Source organism: Mytilus trossulus, chromosome 1 (assembly GCF_036588685.1).
Source record: "Mytilus trossulus isolate FHL-02 chromosome 1, PNRI_Mtr1.1.1.hap1, whole genome shotgun sequence".
Classification (NCBI taxonomy): Eukaryota; Metazoa; Mollusca; class Bivalvia; order Mytilida; family Mytilidae; genus Mytilus; species Mytilus trossulus.
Window position 1 is genome coordinate 83,508,086 of NC_086373.1, and position 23,804 is coordinate 83,531,889.

The 23,804-nt window shown below is 31.6% G+C and overlaps 1 protein-coding gene across 1 annotated transcript in view; it reads left to right on the plus strand.

Annotated features, from left to right (window-relative positions):
- LOC134697718 (uncharacterized) overlaps window positions 1–23,804 on the plus strand; it is a 53,262-nt gene that overhangs the window by 28,294 nt on the left and 1,164 nt on the right. The window contains exons 24-40 of the mRNA XM_063560035.1: window positions 146–312; window positions 665–759; window positions 1,793–1,969; window positions 2,345–2,628; window positions 3,030–3,274; window positions 7,177–7,337; window positions 11,028–11,192; window positions 12,568–12,792; window positions 14,101–14,284; window positions 14,877–15,070; window positions 15,414–15,567; window positions 17,127–17,283; window positions 18,260–18,662; window positions 19,784–19,901; window positions 20,572–20,755; window positions 22,066–22,162; window positions 22,771–22,947. Of these exons, the coding sequence (XP_063416105.1) occupies window positions 146–312; window positions 665–759; window positions 1,793–1,969; window positions 2,345–2,628; window positions 3,030–3,274; window positions 7,177–7,337; window positions 11,028–11,192; window positions 12,568–12,792; window positions 14,101–14,284; window positions 14,877–15,070; window positions 15,414–15,567; window positions 17,127–17,283; window positions 18,260–18,662; window positions 19,784–19,901; window positions 20,572–20,755; window positions 22,066–22,162; window positions 22,771–22,947 (3,187 nt within the window). The remainder of the gene's footprint in view (window positions 1–145; window positions 313–664; window positions 760–1,792; window positions 1,970–2,344; window positions 2,629–3,029; window positions 3,275–7,176; window positions 7,338–11,027; window positions 11,193–12,567; window positions 12,793–14,100; window positions 14,285–14,876; window positions 15,071–15,413; window positions 15,568–17,126; window positions 17,284–18,259; window positions 18,663–19,783; window positions 19,902–20,571; window positions 20,756–22,065; window positions 22,163–22,770; window positions 22,948–23,804) is intronic.

Below are 23,804 nucleotides of genomic sequence, written 5' to 3' on the forward strand. Positions count from 1 at the left end.
TGATAATGAGACAATTAATATTGAAAAGATTGAACACTTAATGAATTACAAGGTTGAATCTAATTTGCATACTGTTTGAGGTTTTTTTCTGTCAGTATTTTTAATGTTAGTTAAAAAAAAATTGTACAGGTATATTATTTTTCAGTTCTAAGAATCTCCCACTCTTATACCTTCTACACATTCAACCAAAATTAGCTGCCACCAACAATGATGTAAGTGAGATAGAGTTTGTCAACACTGTTGCTATGGGGTACATGACAGGGAACACTAGATTATGGTCTGCTGAAGACAGCATGTATTTATCTTATCCAGGTATATAAACTGTTATTTGTTGATATTTTTATGGACCCGCAAGGAAGTTGTCAGTGCCATATAGTTTTACCCTTTTCCGATATTCTGTAATCTGACAGGGTAAAATTGAGAATCAAATCAAAATTTATCTGCCGTGAAATTTTCAGATGAATTGGACAACCCCTTGTTAGGTTGCTGCTCCTGAAATGGAAATTTAAAAGGATAAACTGTAAACAGCAATAATGTACAACAAAGTAAGACCTAAAAAAAAAATTTCAAAATGAGGAAAATTAATACTTTGAATGTAAATATTCTAGAATTTTTATGTGTTATGCTCTTAGTTTAAGAAATACTTTCATTTTCTTTTCTATAGGACAAAATTTTACATTATCTAATGAAATGGTAGCTAACATTACACATGCCCACAGGAAAACAGTCATAACATACATTGGGTCTGGAGACAAACAGGTAACTTGTAATTTGTTATATAGAGAATTTGATGTTGCTGGGAGATTTTAATAGGTTCTGTTTTGTTTAATTACAACTTCCTTGCCATGATCTTCCCATAAAGAATTGCCAATGGGAAGTAAAGCAGACTTAAATCAATCAGTCATTTTTTGGACGATTTTTTAATTGAGTTCAAATTAAATATCAAAGCGACGAGAGTACAAATGTACTAAAAACTAATGCCTTTCATTCATGTAACCCAATTTAACAAGCTCTTTTTTGTGACTCAAATAATGGTAATAGTCATGGTAATAAACTAAGAACATATCGCACAGTTAAAAATAATTTTGAATTAGAAAAATATCTTCTACTGGACCTTAACAAAAGTGTTATTTCTAAAATGGTAAAAATCAGAATTAGTAATAGTAAATTACTAATAGAAGTTGGTAGATATACTAGAACACCTTTAGAACAGAGAATTTGTCCAATTTGTAACGATGGAATTGAAGATGAGTTCCATTTCCTCATTCAATGTAAAGCACTAGAAATTAATAGAAATGTACTCTTTTGTAATTTAAGTGATATAGTTCCATCTTTTGCTAATATGTGTGAACAAGATAAGTTTAGTTTCATTTTGAAAAGTAATGATACAGACATTAGTACTGTAAGTGTAGCTGGAATAAGCGATATGTATGATTTGAACATTCATTTAAAGCAAACATAATGTTGTTAAGAACTTTTATAGTATAAAAGCTAATTGTTAATAGCTTGAATTAATAATTTTGTATGAATAACACCTCCACGCAATGTAAATATAAAATATGTATCTCTTATCATTGAGAAAATATGTTGTTTTTGTTTTTTTTGCTTTTGTCTGTTTGTTTGTTTATTTTTGTATTTGTATCTGTATTTTGTAAATGTCGGCTGGTATCATTTCTGTATAGGAATTTACACCAATAAAATTATTTGATTTGATTTGATTTGCTTTTATCTTAAACCTCTTATCATCACAGCAAATGATTTTAATGAAGTTGAAAAACTATTTTTGTTACAGGAAATAATTGAAATGAATGCTCATGTTAGAAATGAAAGTGATAGTACCAGCCAGCACTTCTGTTATGACATGATAATAGAACAGAAAGATAGATATGATATTCATTTTAAAGGTCATCTCCTTGGTAGCCTCAGAAAGAAGCTTTTTCTCCTAACAGATATTCACTTTAAGCATAAGGTAATAATAATTTCATTTCTGAAACATATTTCTTTATTTTGATCGATTTGAAATTAGTGCTGATAAAATCTTAAAATGATTAAATGCCTTTGTCAACTTACTATTTTGATTTATTTATTCCAATTGTTTGGGGTTTCCTGGTAACAAATCATAGACTTTGCAAAGGTGGGAGACAGTGGTGATAATATTTTGAGAGCCTGTCATATCCCTGTTTTTTCCTTTTTTGTTTTCATCTTGACTTTTCAAAGAACATGCAAGGTAATTATCAATATTGCCTTTGCTTTTTGTTGCCATCTTTTTTTGTTTTTTAGCTTTGTTTGTAATACATATAGTTTAGATCTGTTTTTCTAAGTAATTCAAATACATTTAATTTAGCCAGGGAGTGAGAATGGTGTCAAAAGAAGCCCAGAGAACCCGTTAGTCCTGAAGAAAAGCAATGGAAATACCTGCAGTATTTTTGAACTAGATGAATGGGAAATCAATGTAAACTTAACAGTGGATACCAAACCAATATTTGAAGTTGGACAAAGGAGACCAAAAGGATTAGAGTTTGTTTGGCACTTAGATGTACTTTATCCAGATTGTAAGAATGAAGAGGCACAGATTATATCTGATGGAGCTATTGGAAGTCATCTACAAAACCAACTTACTGATTTCAGGTTGATAGCTATGTATATAAAAAATAGGAAGATGTGGTATGATTGCCATAAAGAAAACTATCTACAAAGACCACATGACCTGAACCATGGGTCACCTAAAACAAGGAGAAAAATCCATACTGTTATAGCTAGCTGTAAAAGGCCCCAGTATTGCAAATGAAAAGCAAATGGAACTAGAAAACTATCTTCATCGAAATACTATCACTTTTAAAATATTGAAACAAAACATAGATATTCTATCAATATAAATCAAGTTGGAAAAACGGGATATTATCCTGCTTGAAATATTTATTACAAAACTAAAGTTTGAGCAATACCAATCCAAAAAAGGCTCAAATACTCCTTGTTTTTAAAGTTGGTATACAAAAAAAGATTCTATCTTCTTTTTTTTATTATTTCAGATATTGGTTAAGAAGCACCTTCAGTTTGATATCACCTGTACAAACAGAATCTAAAGACTATGATATTGACTTTAACATTGAATACTTGTGGCATGATCATAGTAACTACAAGTTATTATATCATGGACCAAACTTAAATACATCATATCTTATCAATTATGAGAGGTTCCCTGACAAATCTGCTGAGATTAATGTGAAATGTCACATGGATTCTCCTCTGAAACTACTCAATTTTGATTATGCAGGTATGTCTACATTAAAAGTATCTAGCTTTACTTTCACAAAGTTCAATGAGAAACCCCATCAGTCTAGGGTCAATGAGCTTACCTTCTTACATTAGTGATGGAGGTTGATCCTAGCTTAGTGCGTTCCTAGTGGAAGTTACCAGAAAACCACTTTAGGAGCATAACATTTATAAAGGATAATTTTCAAATTTTTAGTCAAACTTATGACTTCAAAGTTGGTATTTGCTACTTCCACATGTTCCAAGCCAAGAATTCAACATTTCAGAAAAAGAATAGACTTTAAAATGTCATCTTTGTTTTGAATTAATTTTACAGAGTAGGGCCATATGTCTTCCCATAGACATTTTATTACCTTTGAGATAGTACTGTAAATTCAGAAATTATTGCGAGGTTTTTATTATTGCGAATAATGCGACTGAGTTGTAAACGCAAAAATTAAAACTCGCATTTTTCGAATATTCTAACTGAACTTAGCATGACTTTTCTCAAAATCGTAAAAATTAAAATCGCATTCAAGTGTAAAATGACAAAATCGCAATAATAAATGCACGCAATAATTTCTGAATTTACAGTATGTTATAAATCCAACCCATGTTAAAAATAAAATTGAGAATGGAAATGGGGAATATGTCAATGCATCTTCATCCAAGCAAGAAAATCCTGCACCTGGAGGTTGGCCTCAGCTGACCCTTAAGTGAAAATGGACATCAGATTTAAAAAAAAAAGATATGTTTTCATCTTGGGACAAGTAATGGTTCTATATATGTATGAAATACTTGGGACTATATAATAATAACCAGGATGCGTTGGAATGAGCACTGTGATGCTTTGAATGTCTAGTTTCAAATTGTATCAAATGTTTTAAAATGCCAACATACCAACATTGCCAAAAGAGGAGGTATAATAAGAACACTTTTTAAAACCCTAAAGTTGAAAAACAAATGATATGTATTGCACCTATACTGAACAAAAATAGCTGTGGAAATTTTACAAGTTTTATTTGAAACTAAACAATTGGTGTTTGTATGATTTGGCATTAAACATGTATTTTAACATAAGTCAATATTTTTAAATATGAACTAAATGTTCAAAGTATATCTAAACAAATAAAAAGTATTTACTGTAAAAGTAAAATCTAAGGAAACGTCACCATGCAACTTCACAAAAGGTCATCTTTTAAATATGAGCTAGTAAAATATGTTGCACCCATCGTTTTCCTTAAAAAAAGAATACGTATTAAGCATGGACTAATGTCAAATTGTTCTAAATATTTGAAGAAATAGAACAAAGCATCTGTTAGATGATTTTTAAGGATTAAGAAATAATTCCTTCATGTCATGCTCTATGCTCATTTTAACATGGGTAGGCATTATATTTGTCGATATTTTACACTGAGCTTCAGCTGAGCTGAGAATTGCGTGTCGATATCTTGTCAATCGTACGGTTGTTTTATCTGACTAGTTAACTATAACTAAGTTGATACGGAAACTTTTCTTATCTTTTTTTTTTTTAATAACCATGATCTGTTATTTTTTAACAATAATGATAATATTGGAATTAGTTAAAAAGTAAAAATTTCAAATCATAAATAAGTGTTCCGTGAAACTTGAATTGTTTTGGGAAATCTAATTAGTTCATAATTCTTTTATGTAATAAACTTTATTCAAATAAATTAGGATCTTCGCTCCACTGATCACCTGCATGGCTAAAGGTATTAGTCCCAAAGGTATTGCAGGGGGTGTGACACGTCCAGGTATTCAAGCGATTTCCTGTCGAGCTTGCAAATTCATGCATCATTTCACTTCTTGGGGTATTGGTCAGTGTACACGGCTGATAACTTACAACTTTCCATTTTGAACTATTAGGTGTATAATATGCATCTCTATCTTGCGTGTCCGAAAGTGATATTATATACTGGTCATTACTAAACTCATACCCTTGTTTATAAATAACATTTCTGATGTAAAGAAAATTATTTATAAAAATATAGATAATACCTAAAAATAAACAACAGATTTGATGAAATAAAAATATATATACATATTTTTTGTCAATGGTGAAGGACAGATCGGACTATACCAGAAATTTTGATTTAAAAAAATGTACGCACTTGTCGACCATTTGTATATACGCCAGGACAAAAAGAAACGGAACTATAGCGAAAATTCAAATATGTACATGTATACATTGTACATAAGAAAGAAACATACATTTTGTGTAAATTGGGGTAAAAGTTTTGTTAGTAGACTAGTCCACGTATGCCAACAGTATGTAATCATCAAATGTCGAAAGACTATTGTATACCAAAAGAAGAAGAAGAAGAGATTTAAATACTGGTCGATATATAACTTTCTTTGGCTCATCGAAGTTATGGACATTTATATATCAATTAGATAGTTCTCGAATAAAGGAAAAAATTCTTCATCATCACAATTGTTCCGACATGCATGTTATATGTACGCAACTGGACGTACACTAATAATCCCTAAGGGATATGATTATTTTCCAGGAAAACTATAGAGTATCAAAGTTTCAAATCAATTTCGGGATTTATTTTCTTTCTTGATATTCAATGACAGCAATTTAAAGAACAAACTGCTTGTCCGCTTTATGGGTATTCTTGCCAATTCCTAAATAGGTAATTAAAAATAACTTCGGATGGACTAAATTATATAATTGCAATTGTTAATGATCTGTTTGAAATATTTAAGGCTGCCGATCCTAATCTAAGATAGTACAATTTTTAGTTCATACACTTGTGATTATGAATTTATACTTCAATTAGAATAATTAAGTATTTTATCGTTACTGAATTAATCAAAAGTCATAATTCATTTAAAAGTGATCTTATCATGCTTATGCAAAATATAAAAATATACAACTGCTATCCAGTTATTGTGCGACCTTATTATTTCCGTTAATTATTTATTTTTTTTTACATTTCTGCAGGGACGTCTATATGAGTCTTTGATTTCTGTGTCTAAAACTTTGACTGACTCCCGTTTTCAATTCATACGAAATGTTGTTCACACCTTCAAGCCAGTAAACCTTGACGCCTAGATTTCACTGAATGAGGATCAAAGGATTAGAATTACATAATGCTAATCCTTTAATTACCTTGATTTAACCGACGCACTCAACATTCTTTAGGTGTCACAAAACAATACACATTTTATTTCCACCGTACAAGCAAGTGAAAATGTTTGCTGGAATGAAGCAAAAAGGTCAGAATACAAACGTGTATTTTTATTACACTATTGATCATTTCAATTTCATATGTTTGTTTAAAGTATTTGTTGAAAAAAACATAAAAATGTTCTATTGTATGAATTAGTTTTATTATTAAAATTCGTTTTAAAATATCCACACGATCTAATTTTAAAAGTTGCATGGCTATCACTTATTTTTCGTTGGTTAATAGCTACACCAAAAGTCGTCGGTGCGCTTTAAATCGCGTTATTAGATGGTTTACGAACAAGACTTAAATGAGATATTTTCACTCCCGGCATGCATCAAAGACTTAAACTATGTCACATAAGTCAGGAAGTTTCAAGAAATAAAATTAATAATTCCCAATTTTCTCCTTTATTTGATTTCATATCAAAATAAAACTTGGTGAATATGTTTTTTATGGTATTATAAACATAATAAGATGAAAAGTAAAAAATCGCGAATTATCCCTTTAACTATTCATTTACTTGTATCTTTTGTAGCTAGTCAGTCTATTTATCCTTATTAAGCTCTGTTTAAAATCATCCGGTGCCAAAATAAAATTTGCTCAAATGGAACACCGGAAAATGAAAGGTCAAACTGATCTTAAACCACACACAAGTCACAGTTACCATTTACATAAATGACTATAAAAGGTATTAGAATGTATAAATTTAATTTTTTGTTTTCAGAACAATATAAAATGATATTTAAAGGCTCAGGGCTAGCTGTTTCTGAATTAGAACACAGTTTTGAAGCAATGTCAGCTTTAGGGGAGATAAGATTATATAGCAAACTATCTGATGACAACACTACACTCCTAATACAGCAGGATGGCTACATTAATACAAGTGTAAGTAGCATGAAATGAGTGGATATAGATTCGTGATATCTAGACTTGATATCTATAATCTTATAATCTATAGATATAAGTTAGGTATGCAGTTAAGAAATACATTAAACACAAGTTCTCAGACTCATATAATACACATTTTGTACAAATTGGTAATTTCTTTTTACTATATGTTAATGATTCTTTTGTCCTGTTTTCTAAAAAAAATATCCAGAAATTATCAATTCATCTATACTGTTAAAGGGACAGGAGAAAAAATTTCCATAGTTAATGCAAATGGTCCGAGTACACAGTTATTTCGTAGTGCATTTCTTTTAGACAATAAATGTAAATAAAAAAAATCCCACCTGCGCTTTCTCAATAATATTTTTACAGTGTGTTGTACATTTGTACTACTTTTGGGACAAATTATATCAAAATTATAGAACACTTCATCAGCTCTAACTCAAAATATGGACAATTTTGTGTTAAGGGGGTCTTGAAATTTTTTGACAGCTTCTGAAGTGCTTATTTTTTACCTTTTTCAGCTGGACCTAATCACTACTTTACCTAAATATTTATGACCCAAATTTTCTTACAGTGTCATTTCACCCCCCAACTTGCTATATGAGGCATAAAACATGGAGAATTAAATTTGGAAGGGGTATAACAAAAATTGGCAAGTAACACACTGTCCACACTAAGGACTATATTCGTGGACAACGAAAATCAAAGGACGATAACTGTGTACTCGGACCAAATGAATTTTCTAATTATGTATGTATAATGAAGACAGTATATTTCTCCTGCAAAGACAAGTCTAATCACAAAAGGTACCACAGATTTTTAGAATATATTAAAAAAATAACCATCTGTTTTTGCATCTTATATGTAAATATAATTTTTCTCATACAGCAGAATGCATCAAGTGTGTAGGTAAAGATACTATCTTTGGTTAGCTTGCTTGCTTGTTGTACCATTAAGTCATTATAAGGTTAGGTATACTGCCCTCCTTTTGGAGTAGACTTGTCTTACGGAGACAGATCAGTTGATTATCTGTAGGACAAGTCTACTCTTAAAGGAGGATAGTTCAACTAACCTGATAATGACTTAATGGTACAACTAGCAAGCATGCTAACCAAAGATATTACCTTTACCTACACACTTGATGCATTCTGTTGTAAAAATTAAAAGTAAGCAAAAAATAGTGGAATAAATTACTTTTGGAGTGTCAAGAACTCGTTGGAAGTACTTGATAAATTGCATGCTTATATTGGTGTTTTTGAATCTGTTCAAAGTTTTGATTTTTCTACCCTGTATACCACATTGCCTCACATTCTCATTAAGAAAAAATTCACACATCTAATTAAATGGGCATTCAAAAAATCAGAATGTGAATATATATGTTCAAACTCTTTTAGGTCATTTTTTAGTAGCAATAAACAAAAAAACTATGTTAATTGGACATGCTTTGATACTATATATGCCCTTGAATTTTTACTAGATAACATTTTTGTTCGCTTTGGGGATTCCGTATATCGTCAGATTATCGGAATTCCAATGGGGACTAACTGTGCACCACTTATTGCGGACCTCTTTTTGTATTGTTTAGAGTTACAATTTATGACAAAAATAAGCAAAGACCCATCAAAACAACATCTGATAAACAAATTTAATAATACTTTTAGATATTTGGATGATATTTTGGCTCTCAATAATGACGACTTCAGTATGTATATTAATGAAATTTATCCTGGTGAACTCACTTTAAATAAAGCTAATACTAACAATGACCACTGCCCTTTCCTCGATCTTGATATCTATATCACTAACGGAAAGCTGAATACTAAAATTTATGATAAAAGGGATGATTTTTCATTTCCTATCGTTAATTATCCGTTTTTAGATGGTGACGTTCCCTTGTCACCATCTTACGGTGTTTATATATCTCAACTTGTACGATTCGCTCGTGTATGTAACAATGTTTTAGATTTTAACGAGAGAAATTTATGTATTACTGAAAAATTATTACACCAGGGTTTTCGATATCTCAAACTAGTCAAAACATTTACTAAATTTTATCATCGGTATAAAGACATCATTCGTAAATATAGCTCAACATGCAGACTTTTTATACGTTCAGGTATTTCACATCCAATTTTTTATGGAAATATTCTTTATAAAGCACAAAGGTGTCAGTATTCACCTCATAAACTTACAAAACCTTTGAATAGACTTATTAAGAAGGGATATAATTACGATACTGTTGTCAAGTCATTAAAGATTGCATATTTTGGCGTTAATATTGAGTCACTGATAAGGTCTTTGCGTCGGAACTAAACACATTTATTCTAAAAACAGTTGTTGGCATGACACGGGTTATGTTCTTCTCATATATGTTATGATGGTATGATACTAAACCCCTTACGGGAAGGATTGTGCCTGATGTTCATATGATGAAATCATAATCTTTCAGTCAGTTTAATTGAAGTCTGGAGCTGGCATGTCAGTTAACTGCTAGTAGTCTGTAGTTATTTATGTATTATTGTCATTTTGTTTATTTTCTTTGGTTCCATCTTCTGACATCAGACTCGGACTTCTCTTGAACTGAATTTTAATGTGCGTATTGTTATGCTTTTACTTTTCTACACTGGTTAGAGGTATAGGGGGAGGGTTGAGATCTCACAAACATGTTTAACCCCGCCGCATTTTTGCGCCTGTCCCAAGTCAGGAGCCTCTGGCCTTTGTTAGTCTTGTATTATTTAAATTTTAGTTTCTTGTGTACAATTTGGAAATTAGTATGGCGTTCATTATCACTGAACTAGTATATATTTGTTTAGGGGCCAGCTGAAGGACGCCTCCGGGTGCGGGAATTTCTCGCTACATTGAAGACCTGTTGGTGACCTTCTGCTGTTGTGTTTTTTTATTTTGGTCGGGTTGTTGTCTCTTTGACACATTCCCCATTTCCATTCTCAATTTTAGTATTTTTCACATTACCTGTAATACCCTTTTCGTTACAGAGAAAGAGACAGGAGAGCTACAACTTAACAAGTATTTATGTTTTCTGGTCTGTGCGTCCGTTCGTCCATCCGTTCGTTCTTTCGTCTGTCCGTTCGTTCGTCCCTCCGTTCGTCCGTCTGTCCTGCTTCAGGTTAAAGTTTTTGGTCAAGGTAGTTTTTGATGAAGTTGAAGTCCAATCAACTTGAAACTTAGTACACATGTTCCTTATGATATGATCTTTCTAATTTTTAAAACAAATTAAACTTTTGACCCCAATTTCACGGTCCACTGAACATAGAAAATGAAAGTGCATGTTTCAGGTTAAAGTTTTTGGTCAAGGTAGTTTTTGATGAAGTTGAAGTCCAATCAACTTGAAACTTAGTACACATGTTCCTTATGATATAATCTTTCTGATTTTAAAGCCAAATTAAACTTTTGACCCTGATTTCATGGTCCACTGAACATAGAAAATGAAAGTGCATGTTTCAGGTTAAAGTTTTTGGTCAAGGTAGTTTTTGATGAAGTTGAAGTCCAATCAACTTGAAACTTAGTACACATGTTCCTTATGATATTATCTTTCTAATTTTAGTGCCTTATTATATTTTTTATCCAATTTCATGGTCCATTGAACATGGAAAATGATAGTGTGAGTGGGGCATCTGTGTACTTTGGACACATTCTTGTTTATTACTACTTATTCTTTCTTTTCAGCATCCTTATCTGCATGGAATGACAAACATTACCAATGAAGTTATATTATCAAAGAAAGCTAAATCAGGAATGAATGTTAAACTGACCAGGAATCGTACAGAATACTATATTGACACAGTGATAATGAGTCCTTGGGCTATAGACACTTCATTCTCTATCAAAATGGTACAGTAGTTCTCTATTTCAGGATCTAATGGGCTATGGGTAATATTTTCAATAATGTACACCAAAACTTTGTGATTGGTTTAAAATGTTCTTAACAACTAATGACATGACGTTTTTTTCATTTTAGTGTACAAACAAAGATATTACCCATTGCCTTTAGATTCTGAAAAGGCGAATTGTTTGATAAAAAGTGCATATGAAACTTTGATTGTGCTCCTAAGATGATCTTTTAAATAAAATCTAAAAGACATCTATTGTCTTTCAGTAACAATTTTTTTTACCCATCTTTTTAATCTGCGAGACTGAGAGATTGGGGTTAATTTATTCAGTATCTTTTTGAGGATAATTATTATTTTTATGACTTATATCAAAATTATGAAGAAGGACAAATAATTATAATTTCCAACGGTTTCGATAGTATAGTGGGAAATTATTGTAATAACGGTACTAGTGAATACTATTGATACGGGTACTTATGTACACGTATATACATACATGTATCACGTGATACTGATATTGAGCGGGAATATTTTCCCTTGTTGGTCACTTCTAGCCAAGCATCAGACTGGACAACAGTGAAATAAATTTCATTTTATATTGAATTGTTATTCTAATTTGTATTTAGTAGGGATTTATATTTTACTATAAAGTAACTTGATTTATTATTTCATATAGTATATTTATTCGTTTATATACAGTCCAAGTGTACCTCTCGAGATGGTCTTCCGAGCATTTGGGTTTGGACACAGGTTTCCAAAATTTTCCACTTTATTTAAAATGTAGTCTTTTGAGTGCAGTTTAAATGGAGTTTGAACTGTGGTAACTCGTTTTTGTTGGGTTTTCCTGGCCGGCGGGATCGTTGATGACAGAGCCCATATTTTTAACACAATTTACTGTTTTTTCTACAGAATTCCTTATGAAAGTTGATTCATAGTGCATTGATACTTATGCTTCATGCATATTGTGTATATATATATTATATTTATATTTAATAAAATATGGGGTCCACCAGTATTGCTGGGCTATCGGCTATATATAGTATTTTGGTATTTATTGATATGCCTAGAAAGAGTATTTAGTAAAGTTGATACTGATAGCTGAATCACACCCAGGGTGTGACATAACTGTGTATAGTTATTCCGAATCATGCAACATCGGGGGAAAATTAGGAAAACATGGTCATTTGCAAAATAATTAAAAGTTAGTTAACCAAATTTTTCAAGTGTTGGAATGCTTTCCTTTACTTTCATTGCATATTGATGTCATATTGCATATATTGTTATTGTAATGGGTTTTTTTTAACCAGATCACAGTTATTGAGTAAGTCATATAACCCCTTTCATAAAAGTGACTGAAAACATATTCTTTTCTTCAGCCTGGTAGACCTAAGATGTTTTGTCTCTCGTGGTTAAATGAATTGGTTGGAAGTTCAAGTCAAAAGAGTACAATTCAGTGGAATCCAGTGTTTACACGTAAAATAGTAGCCATCTTGAAAGCCAAGAAAAACAAGTTGGCAAATGCCTTATCTGATGCCAGCATTGTACTTGAGAGGAACCTAGAGAAAAGTATTATGTCTATGGTGATTCCATTTGTTAACAAGGTAACAACTTTTCAAGGTTAATGTAGAACTGTGGAATACAAGTGAAATCTTGAAAAATGAGTTCTCCACAAAAAGTAACCAATTCACATTATATTTATTGTGTTAAACATGTGGAAAATAAACTTAAAACAAGATCTTTGTTCAAATTTGATATTTTAAGACTTGTGACCATATTTAATTCTTTAAGAATGTGTTTTGTGTGTTTGTATCAGCTGACAAAGCAGCAAACATTTCTGTTGTATCAGACAACAAAGCCACCAATATTTCTGTTGCATCAGCTGAGAAAGCAGCAAACATTTCTGTTGTATCAGACGACAAAGCCACCAATATTTCTGATGTATCAGCTGACAAATCCCCAATATTTCTGTTGTATCAGACGACAAAGCCACCAATATTTCTGATATATCAGCTGACAAATCCCCAATATTTCTGTTGTATCAGCTGTAAAAGCAGCAAAAATTGATGTTGTATCTGATGACAAATCCACCAATTCTGCTTTAACTGTTTGTATAAGTACTTATATTCATAAGAATCAGGCATTATTTGAATAAAAAATATCATATATTCAGTAAAATATGTGTGAAATAACAAAATGCTTTTGATAGGTTTCCATGGGGAGATCACTGAAATTTCTGACCAGTTAAACAGTTTGGCTTTATAAAACAAATTGCAATTTAAACAGAATTTTGAAGTTGCAATAGATGAATAGCAACACTAACAGTCAAGTCACAGTAGATTCATTTCCCGTTTGATATACTGTTCCTAGGTTAAACTTCAAATAGACATAATTCTGTTTGTAGATAAGGCCTTTAACAACTGTTAAGGTACCATTCATCAGTTTCAAAGTTCCAATCAAATGGTTTACAGCTATATAGCCTACTGTGTATTTATTTATTTTGCGTGGGTACCAATTTTTCGTGGGTTACGAAAAACTTGCATGTTCGTGGATATTTAATTTCGTGGTTTTGTCGAAGTCTGCATACAAGCCTATAGAACATTTTTAATTTGTTGAACATTTATTTTTGTGGTTCACATGTACCCACGAAAGCCACGAAAATTGGTATCCAGCGAATAATAATGAATCTACAGTATATGTCACTGTGATTCATTAAACTGCATTTATGAACTGGTGATCATTTAAACATAGGGTTCTATTTTAAAACTGGACCATTTGTTAAATTAATTCCTAGCTTTAAGTAAATGTCATGTAAGGCATCTGAAAAAGAAAGGAATAATTAATCTTGAGCTATAAGTAATGCAGTTCGTGGTTGCAATACAATTATTTATTGAAGACAAAATATTTTCCAGACTGTTGGTCATGTGATTTCCAAGATTGCTGTTCCTGTTTTCTATTATTTACCTTTGCCATCAAACATGAAAAGAATGATAGCCGTGACGCTAAAGGGAAAACAACTGGTAGCCAATCAAAACTCAGCTGGGATAGAAAAGGGAGAAAGAATCCAGAATGATGATAGTAGAATGAATTATTTCGGTAAGGTGTTTAAATAAGTCACAATTTAAAGGGGTGATAGTTACTGATTTGTCCCCCTTAATGGAAATATTATTTATTGTAAAAAAAAACCATTTACATCTAATGATGTGAAGCTTTATATGAGGTAAAAAGATTCTATAAAGGTTAAATGGTACTACAAGTTTTTTTATGTCCCATTTATGGGCGTTATGTTTTCTGGTCTGTACGTCCATCCATTCGTTTGTTAAGTTCGTCCGTCTGTCCCGCTTTAGGTTAAAGTTTTTGGTTGAGGTAGTTTTTGATGACGTTAAAGTCCTATCAACTTGAAACTTACTACACATGTTCCTTATGATGTGATCATTCTAATTTCAAAGCCAAATTAGAGATTTTCCCCTATTTTCACGGTCCATTGAACATAGAAATTGATAGTGTGGATGGGGCATCCATGTACTAGGGATACATTCTTGTTTATAAGTATTAAGATGATATTATACACCATATGCAATAATGGTAGGTGGGAACATTTTTCCTGCAATTAATATTGTATCCTATAAATTATTTGTTGAGGGAATATTTTAACATGTGAGCTAATTTATGTCTTATTGGTTTGCAGGAGAAAAGTTAATAGGGATGATAACAAAGTTAGAGTCAAGAACATTGCATTTCCTTTCTACCTTGCTGACAGACCCTCCACTATTGATAAAAGATATTGTATCTAAGACTGTCAAACCACATCTATATCAAGCTATGAAGACAAATAAGATATCATTTACACAGCCATTAATTTTCAAATGGAAGCATTTTTTGGTAAGTATTTGTCATATTACCGAAACAATTGGTAAAAGTAGAGGTTTGTTTTTCTAATGTAACAAATTTTATTGATACATTAATTTGCTTAAGCGAGTAAAGTGATGCATATTTGAGATTCTCATAAAACTTAGTTTCCCAAGAACCTTTATATAAAAGTGTGTAAAAAGAAAATATTCAAGAAATTTTAATTATACCCCAAATTCAATGGTCACATGCAAAGATGCTTTATTTTGGGAGGTTTTCTGACATCCAGTGATGTTGTATTTTTGTTACAATAGACCTTTGATTTGTTACATTTTTATTGAATATAACATTATTACTAAATTCTTTTCTCCAACAGTCTATCCCAGAATTGACAACAGGAGAAAAATACATATTAGGTTTCATTAAATCAAAGCTAGCATCTGAGCCTGAAGACAAAGATACACATACAGCCTTGATATATGATAGCAGTGAAGTCTTGACATTTGATGGAAAGTTATTTCAGACTAAAGGTTGGTGTCACGTAAAGAATAGTTGACTCCGAAAGCAGTCATTCTACATTGTTATTATAATAATTGATAACAATTTTTGCAATGCAAAAGCAAAATAAAATCTTTAGAAATTGTAAGATTTTAAATAGTGTGCTTAGTTAATTCAAAAAATACATACAATAAAATACTTTATTTAATGATATTGTATTTCATTTTGAAGTGTTATGACTGTATACTTCACTTGGCAGTTCGTCTTGAGATTGAACGTCTAGTGTTTTGTTTTTTTGGTCCTTTTGGAGGAGAGCCACATTTTAGTCTTCAGTTTTAGTACATGTAGTACCAGTGCAACAAGAAAGCATGGTTACAAAAATAAAAGAACATAAAGTTAGCATACCTGTCAACCTCTGAAAATGAAAAGTCAGGTCATGACCTGCATTGAGAAAAAAAATCTCAGGTCATAACGCGTACGACATTTTGCGGGCTCAATTGAAGAACAAAAATATGTTTACATATAATTTATATAGTCAATATGTATATAAAACAGTTAGAACATGTATACAAGTTTATTTCAGACTATTGTTATATTCCATAGTAGCAGACTTGGCATTCTTTAAAAGAACTGCACTTGGTTTCAGTTCATAGCAATGCAAATGTGTATTCATTTTACAAGAAAGAAGAGCACATAGTGTATCCTTATTAAGATCAGCCCTAAACTCTGTAGCTATTTTCTTTACTAAAGAAAATGCCCTCTCACTGTCTGCATTGCTGTTTGGCAAAACCAGTAATGTTTTAGCAAGTTTTGACAAAACAAAAAATCTTGGCTTGTTAAGAAAAATGTCATGCAACTTGGACATTTCTCCCCAAAATGTACCAATGTCAGTTTCAGGGGAAGTGCAAAGTGGAAGTTCATCTAATGGAGTCAACTGATAGTCACTGAACTCATCTTGTAGCTTGTTGAAAATATCGTTACGTAGCTCAGGTAAACAAGTCCTACATTTTGACTTTTGGTTACATTGAAAAAGACCGATAAAACCGAAGGTCGTATTACTTCTAAATACCGGAAACAATTCCGGTCAGAAATCCGGGTGAAACGGGTAATGTTAGAAATTCCCGGGACCCGCCGGGTAAAGAAAAACTCCCGGGTGAGAGGTGAAAATAACGGGTGAGTTGACAGGTATGAGTTAGTGAACCAGGATGAAAGGTTGAAAATTTTAACTGCCACTGGAAAGACTGTATGTTGGGTAGGACCTTTTATTGGTCACATAATAAACCCTCAAAGTTCTATAACAGTGTTGAAAATAAGATGTTTTAACTATGGGTGCCAGTAAAATTGTGGTTCATATTGACTGGAGTAAAAAAAAGTAAACTGCCATTCTATAGAATTTTAACCAATTTAAATAACATTTGTTTTTATTAGGTGTAGAAAATAGATGTGTTAACTGGGCTGAATGGCTTGTAAATGCAACTTGATGAAGTCATGAAATGCTGTTTTAGCTACAAATTGTTAAAGAGAAATCACTAGGATTTGATGTCAGGGGAGAGCACTTGTCCTTTTCTTAGATGTCTTTTGTATGTTTCAGGTGACAGCACATGCCCACACTTAATGGCAGCAGACATTAAACATGGTCACTTTGCTGTGGTGTATTCCAAAGAAGGTGTGACAGTTGTTACTAAAAAATCAATGGTAACAATTTACAGTGGAGGTCAGGTGTTTATAAACAGTTGCAACACACCAGTGTAAGTTCATAGGTTATTGTCAGCACTGTATAAGCTTAGAATTACTGTTGATTATATTATACCTGTGAAACGTAAATGTAAACAGATAAACTAATCCATGTAATTGTATATTAATGCAAATTGTGGCTAAATAATATGGTGTTGAATATTTTGATGGTTTATATTTCACAAAAAAATGTCAAAAACTTATTTCTTGTAACACACACAGGGGAGTATTATTTTGTGTTGATTCAGTTTCCTGCCAATATCAAGTTTGTTTTAGTTATTGCCCTTGACTATGTAAAATATATATGCAATATGTGGTAAATTAGAGCTCTGTTCTTTTATTATACATACTAGAACACACCTGTGATATCGCAGGTCCGTGACTGAATTAAGGTATATAACTGTGCGTATGCCTTATTTTAGTATTGGCATTGTCATCTGATAAAGTCATGCCGATTATATTAAGATGCACAGTTTTCTCTGCTTTCAAAATCTTTCTGTTTGAACCCTTCGACCTGAAACCTATCAGTTATTGGTAATATTAATTATTTGGAAAACAAAAATACCTGGAATGGAGTTTTTTTTAATTCAACAGTATACAGCAAAATTCTAAATACACAGTTTGATGGTGTGCCTGTCAGATGCGGAACGTACAGATAAGGTAATAGATGACAGGTGAAAATACTTTTAGTATCGGTGTCGGACTCGATCCGGAACTTCTTAATGATTGGCAATATTAATTATGTGGAAAACAAATGGGCCTGGAGTGGTGTAATTTTTAATCAACACCATTGTACTATGTTAGTTATATATAAAGTTGAATTCTTTGATTCATCGTTTTTACTTGATGACGGCTGACAAATTGGACCTCATAATTTCATTATTATAGATATATAAATCAGGCAGAGACTGTTTGTATATGTTAAGAAAATTTAACTCTTGTTATAAGTTTTGAAAAAATATTTAATTTCCCCTTCTTTTTTTTTTACAGAAAATTACCATACGAAACTGATGAAATGAAGATTATAAAGAAAAGTGTGTCCAGAGTTATATCCCTTGGTGATGGTATCACCATTTCCTGTGACATAAATAATTCACATTGTAACTTCAGACTGAAACATTATAAAAATCAAACAATTGGACTGCTAGGAAATAACGATGGAGAAATTGGAAATGATTTCCAGAAGCCAGAAGGGTCAATCAGTCCAAGCGTTGACCAGTTTGTATCTGGTTATGAACTAGAGACATCAAAGTTCTGTCAGTCAACATCTACCAGTATGCTCAGTCAGGTTAAAGCTTGTGATGACATAAACCAGAAATGTATGACATTGTTTACTGAAATAGAATCACCATTGGCTGTATGTTTCCTAAAGGTGGATGTTACTCCATTTCTTGTAAGTATTCATAGAATGCATTGTAAAATGTTAACCCTTTCCTCCATAGTGACACCTTTTGACGCCACCCACTTTACGCCTGTGAAGTACCTCAGTTGAAACCCTTTGTCTACAAAGTGTCTGCAGTAGACTTAATAAAATTTGTATCCAATATGAAAAGGAATATTGTAGGAATTTTCGACTTTAATTTATTTGATGAAATCTTTGTTTTTCGCATTACTTTAATACTTTAAAGCATATGTTTAGCATGTTATTGAAAATCCTTATGTGAATCAAGTATGCAAAAAAAAAAATTCAATGGTTACCCATATTTTATCTCCAAAAAATCATTGAAACTTTTAAAGTAAATTCATTAATTTTTATGCCCCACCTACGATAGTAGAGAGGCATTATATTTTCTGGTCTGTGCGTCCGTTCATCCATCCGTCTGTCTGTCTGTCAGTTCGTTCGTCCGTCTGTCCCGCTTCAGGTTAAAATTTTTGGTCAAGGTAGTTTTTGATGAAGTTGAAGTCCAATCAACTTGAAACTTAGTACACATGTTCCTTATGATATGATCTTTCTAATTTTAATGCCTAATTACATTTTTTATTCAATTTCATGGTCCATTGAACATGGAAAATGATATTGCGAGTGGGGCATTGGTGTACTTTGGACACATTCTTGTTTTTTTCTCAAATAGTTTGTGTGTTAATTACACTCTTCTATTCACAGTTTAACTTATTTTTACCAAAAGTTCAGCTTAATGAACACTTTTAAATAACAGGCTAAGTTAAGTGTTCATTATGCTGGACTATTAAGGTCTGGGTCATTGAATAGCATTACCAAAAAAATATTTAAGCATGATTTTTAAATTCGATTTCTTTATAACCATGTAAAATTGATCAGTTCTTCTGGAGAAAAATCACTTAAAATTCCAAGATTGGAGCTTAAGGCAACAACATAACATTTTGTAAGTGAATGTCTGAAGTGTTTACATTTGATCATTGCTGTGTAATAGCATGAATTTTCAAAAATCTTCTTTACACTGAGGATGCTGGACATTTCATTGTTGAAACTAACTCATATACAAAAGATATGAAAATAAAAGAATGTCACTTGAATATAATTTTTTTTGATTACAGGAATCATGTCAAGAAAGAGTAAAAAGTTGTATGCCAAGTGCAATATGTCCATCAGTTCATGCTTATATATCTAAGTGTGATATAGTTGGAATAACAGTAGAACCATCACAACAGCTAGGTAACACTTTGCTTCGTTTAAATTTAGATTTTTTTTTATCTGTTTCAACAAAATTTTAACACAAGAAATTTCTTCTTACAATGTTATTTTTATTATTCACAAATTCATAGTTAAAGTATTTTTTTTCAATGTTTCTCCCAATTTTGAATGCTTTATCTGCTGAGAAAAACAACTTTGTACCTTAATTAAATAATTTTGATTTTAAGTGATATTACAGGTTATTACATCAAATATAAAAAGCTTTTTTTGTAATAATGCTTTTGTTAGGTATAGTAATGGAAATTACCCTCCAATAAAACTACACACAAAAAGTAAAGCATATAATGATGTACAAGGAGCAACCTTATTTCAGGTAGACATCTTCAAGGGGAGATAATCTTGATGGTAAACTTTTGCAATAGGGCAGTATTTCTTTTTAAGCTGGATCCCATTGTGAAGGTGTTGCGGTAGATAAATGAAACTTCAAACAAAAAGCAAAGCATTAATAGATGTGTAAGATGCAACCTTATTTTAGTCCAACATTTTTAAGGGGAGATAATTGAAAATACATCTTGATGGTAAACTTCAACATTGGGTCAGTATTACTGTTAATGCTGGCTCACATTATCTTGAGTAAATGTTTAAAAGTCAATATAGAAGGTGTAGTAGTTAATAATTTTCATTGTTTTAGATGTATGTAGACAGATTTATCACTCAACAGAGAATCTCCCATCCAAAGCCCTGTTAGACATTGTTATAGTTCTGTATAAGGAGAACGAACATGATTTCTGTTTACCTTGTATTGAAACACTTGTAAGATATCTGCAGACCTGTGATGATACTGATGTAAAGCTGACATTTATACAGTTTGACAGGTAATATTAAACATGCATAAATATATAACTATAAAGAATACAAAAAAATATTGTAAAATTCTTGTATTATATTTATTGCAAATCCTTAAAATGTCTGTAAGTCTGTATCTAAGAAAAGATGCTTTTAATACAAATCTGTTTGCTTTAAAAACCTCCAAATTCATGATAGAAAGAAAGTGCATTTTTCTATCACACATTTCTATAGAATTCTTGCTACTGTTCAATCTGCTTTTGAAAGAGAGGCAAAAGATACCAAAGGGACATTCAAACTCATAAGTAGAAAGTAAACTGACAGCACATTGGCTAAAAAAGATAAAGACCATCAGACTAACAAAAGTACACAAAACACAACATAGGAAACTAAAGACTGAGCAACACGAATTGAATGCTTCTTTTTGTAACTTTATTGGAGTGTAAAAAAGTTGACGGAAGTACATTTTGTATGAAGCGCGGAAGTGCTTCATTCTAAAAATGAGTGCACTGTCAACACTTTTACAAGCATAAATTTACAAAAAGAAGCATTTAAAACTTATAATTACATTTTTCAGCTAGGATCATGAAACTCGATTTTTATCAATTTTAAAAAAAAAATTATCTGTGCACTTTATTGTGGGACCTCATGTCATCATGAATGATAAGTTTTATTGTGTAACGCAATTGACTAAGGAATAACGTGAGATTGCAGTGTAGCCAATCAGAATAACATATTATAATGAAACATACATCTAATGTAGTTATTTGACCGTGACCTCATTTTCATGGTTCATTGCTCAGTGTTAAGTTTTGGTGTTTTGGTCTGTTTTTCTTAAACTATAAGCAAAAGGTCAACTATATTTGATGTATGGAAGAATTGTTAGCTGAACATGTCTGCCTGGTATGGTTCATCTGGCCCTTGACCTAATTTTCATGGTTCATTGGTCAATGTTTAGTTTTCTTGGTTAATATTACGTTTATTTTACAGTTGTAATTATAATAAAGCTTCATATTGAAGACTATCAAAATAATACCAATGATAAGTAAAAAGAAGGCGAGACATTTCAGGGTGTGCACTCTTGTTGCAGTATTAGTGTGCAGATATACAGGATGTGATCAATAGCACCAAATATTTTGGTTTTAGATTACCTTTTAAAGTAATTGCCTTGTCCAGAACATGCAAGGACTATTTTCCGGACATTAGGCAAACACTTATTAAATTAATCATTTTGATATTGTTGCTTATTAAACTTGTACACAATTTAAATCATGTTTAGTTAAATTTTAAATGTTTAATTACAAATAATTGCATAAGCCTAATATTTACTGTATTTAAGCCATACAACCTCTCTTCATGATGTTTTGATGGATGGAACACAACATGGATTCAGATTACATTCACAGAAGGTTGTGACAATTATCAAAGATGGACAGGTATGTTTACACAGTGACTTCTAATGTGAGGTATGAAAGTTTGTCAGTGTTATTAATGGTGTATTGAAGGAGCAATGACTGTTAAAGGAGACCTGCCATATATCTTTGATTTTGTCATTAGTAGGTACCCTATAAACCATGGTCATTGCTCAATATATGGCATATATTGCTATATTGTTCATCTGGCATACCTATCTGCTGACCCAATGTCTGCAGGTAACACCTAAAAATAACCAACACACAGGAAATTCTACTATCATCCACTTAATTTATTATATTTATTTAAAATACAAGTACATTGGTAGATTTTTCTCTGTGAAAAACAGTTCAAAATTACCATTTTCACCATTCTCTTCCAGTAAATTTCCAGAACTTCACAATGCTTATGTCATAATGACATTGGAAAAGCCAAACAAAAAATATGATGCATTCTTCCTAATCACTAAAAACATTAATGACGAAAAATTTAATTGAAAACTGTTTTTGAAAATGAGACAATAATAGCACTGAATAATGGGTATTTTGCAGTTAAGAAATTAGAAAGAAGATGTAAATTTTTCTCTTTTTCGTTTTAGTAGCTTTTTAATAGATAATACACCATTTTTCAGGATTTATCGGAGAAGGATTTCAACAATCTGAGAGACCATTATGTTGCAAACAATATCATTCTAAATATCATATCAAAGTATTCAGTCCTTAAATATAAAGGTTTGGTAGGAATAGACTGGGATCAGAGAATTGTATCAATTAACAGTATACTGGAGGAAACAAGAAAACTTCCTGAGGTTAGTTAATATATCAAAAAGTAAAAACACAAAAATACCGAACTCCGAGGAAAATTCAAAAAGGAAAATCAAAAATAAAAGGCAAAATCAAAAGTCCAAACACATCAAACGAATGGGTAACAACTGTCATATTCCTGACTTGGTACAGGCATTTTCTAATGTAGAAAATGGTGGATTGAACCTGGTTTTATAGCTAGCTAAACCTCTCACTTATATGACAGTCGCATCAAATTCCATTAAATTGTCAACGATGCATGAACAAAACAAACATACTCAAAGAGTAAAAATGTCAAAAATAGGGGTACAACAGTCAATATTGTGTTATCATCTTAATATCTCTACATAAACAACAAATGTAACAAAGAAGCACAAAAAGGCATACATTAATTTAACATTCTCATTTTGCTTTTCTTATACGGCTGAATTTATCTATGTAAAGTCTACCCATAATGATAGAAGGTTTCATTATTGGTTTAAAAATGCGCGTTTGAAATTCGCACAGGTAGACATAAAAATAATTTTGTCGTATGACGGCATACATAAATGAAGACTTACGTAAAGTTGATATAACAAAAACAAACTAAACAGTAAAAGTAATAATAATAGATAAAATAATGGTGTGGTTCAAAGTATGACGGGATACATAAGAACAGTTTCATGTCAAATACGGCTGAATTTATCTATATAAGTCTACCCATAAATGATAGAAGGTTTTCATTACTGGTGGAAAAAAGCGCGTTTGAAATTCGCACAGGTAGACATAAAAATAATTTTGTCGAAAGTCGGCATACATAAATACAGACTCACGTAAAGTAGATATACCAAAAACCAGACTTAACAGTAAAAGTAATAATAAT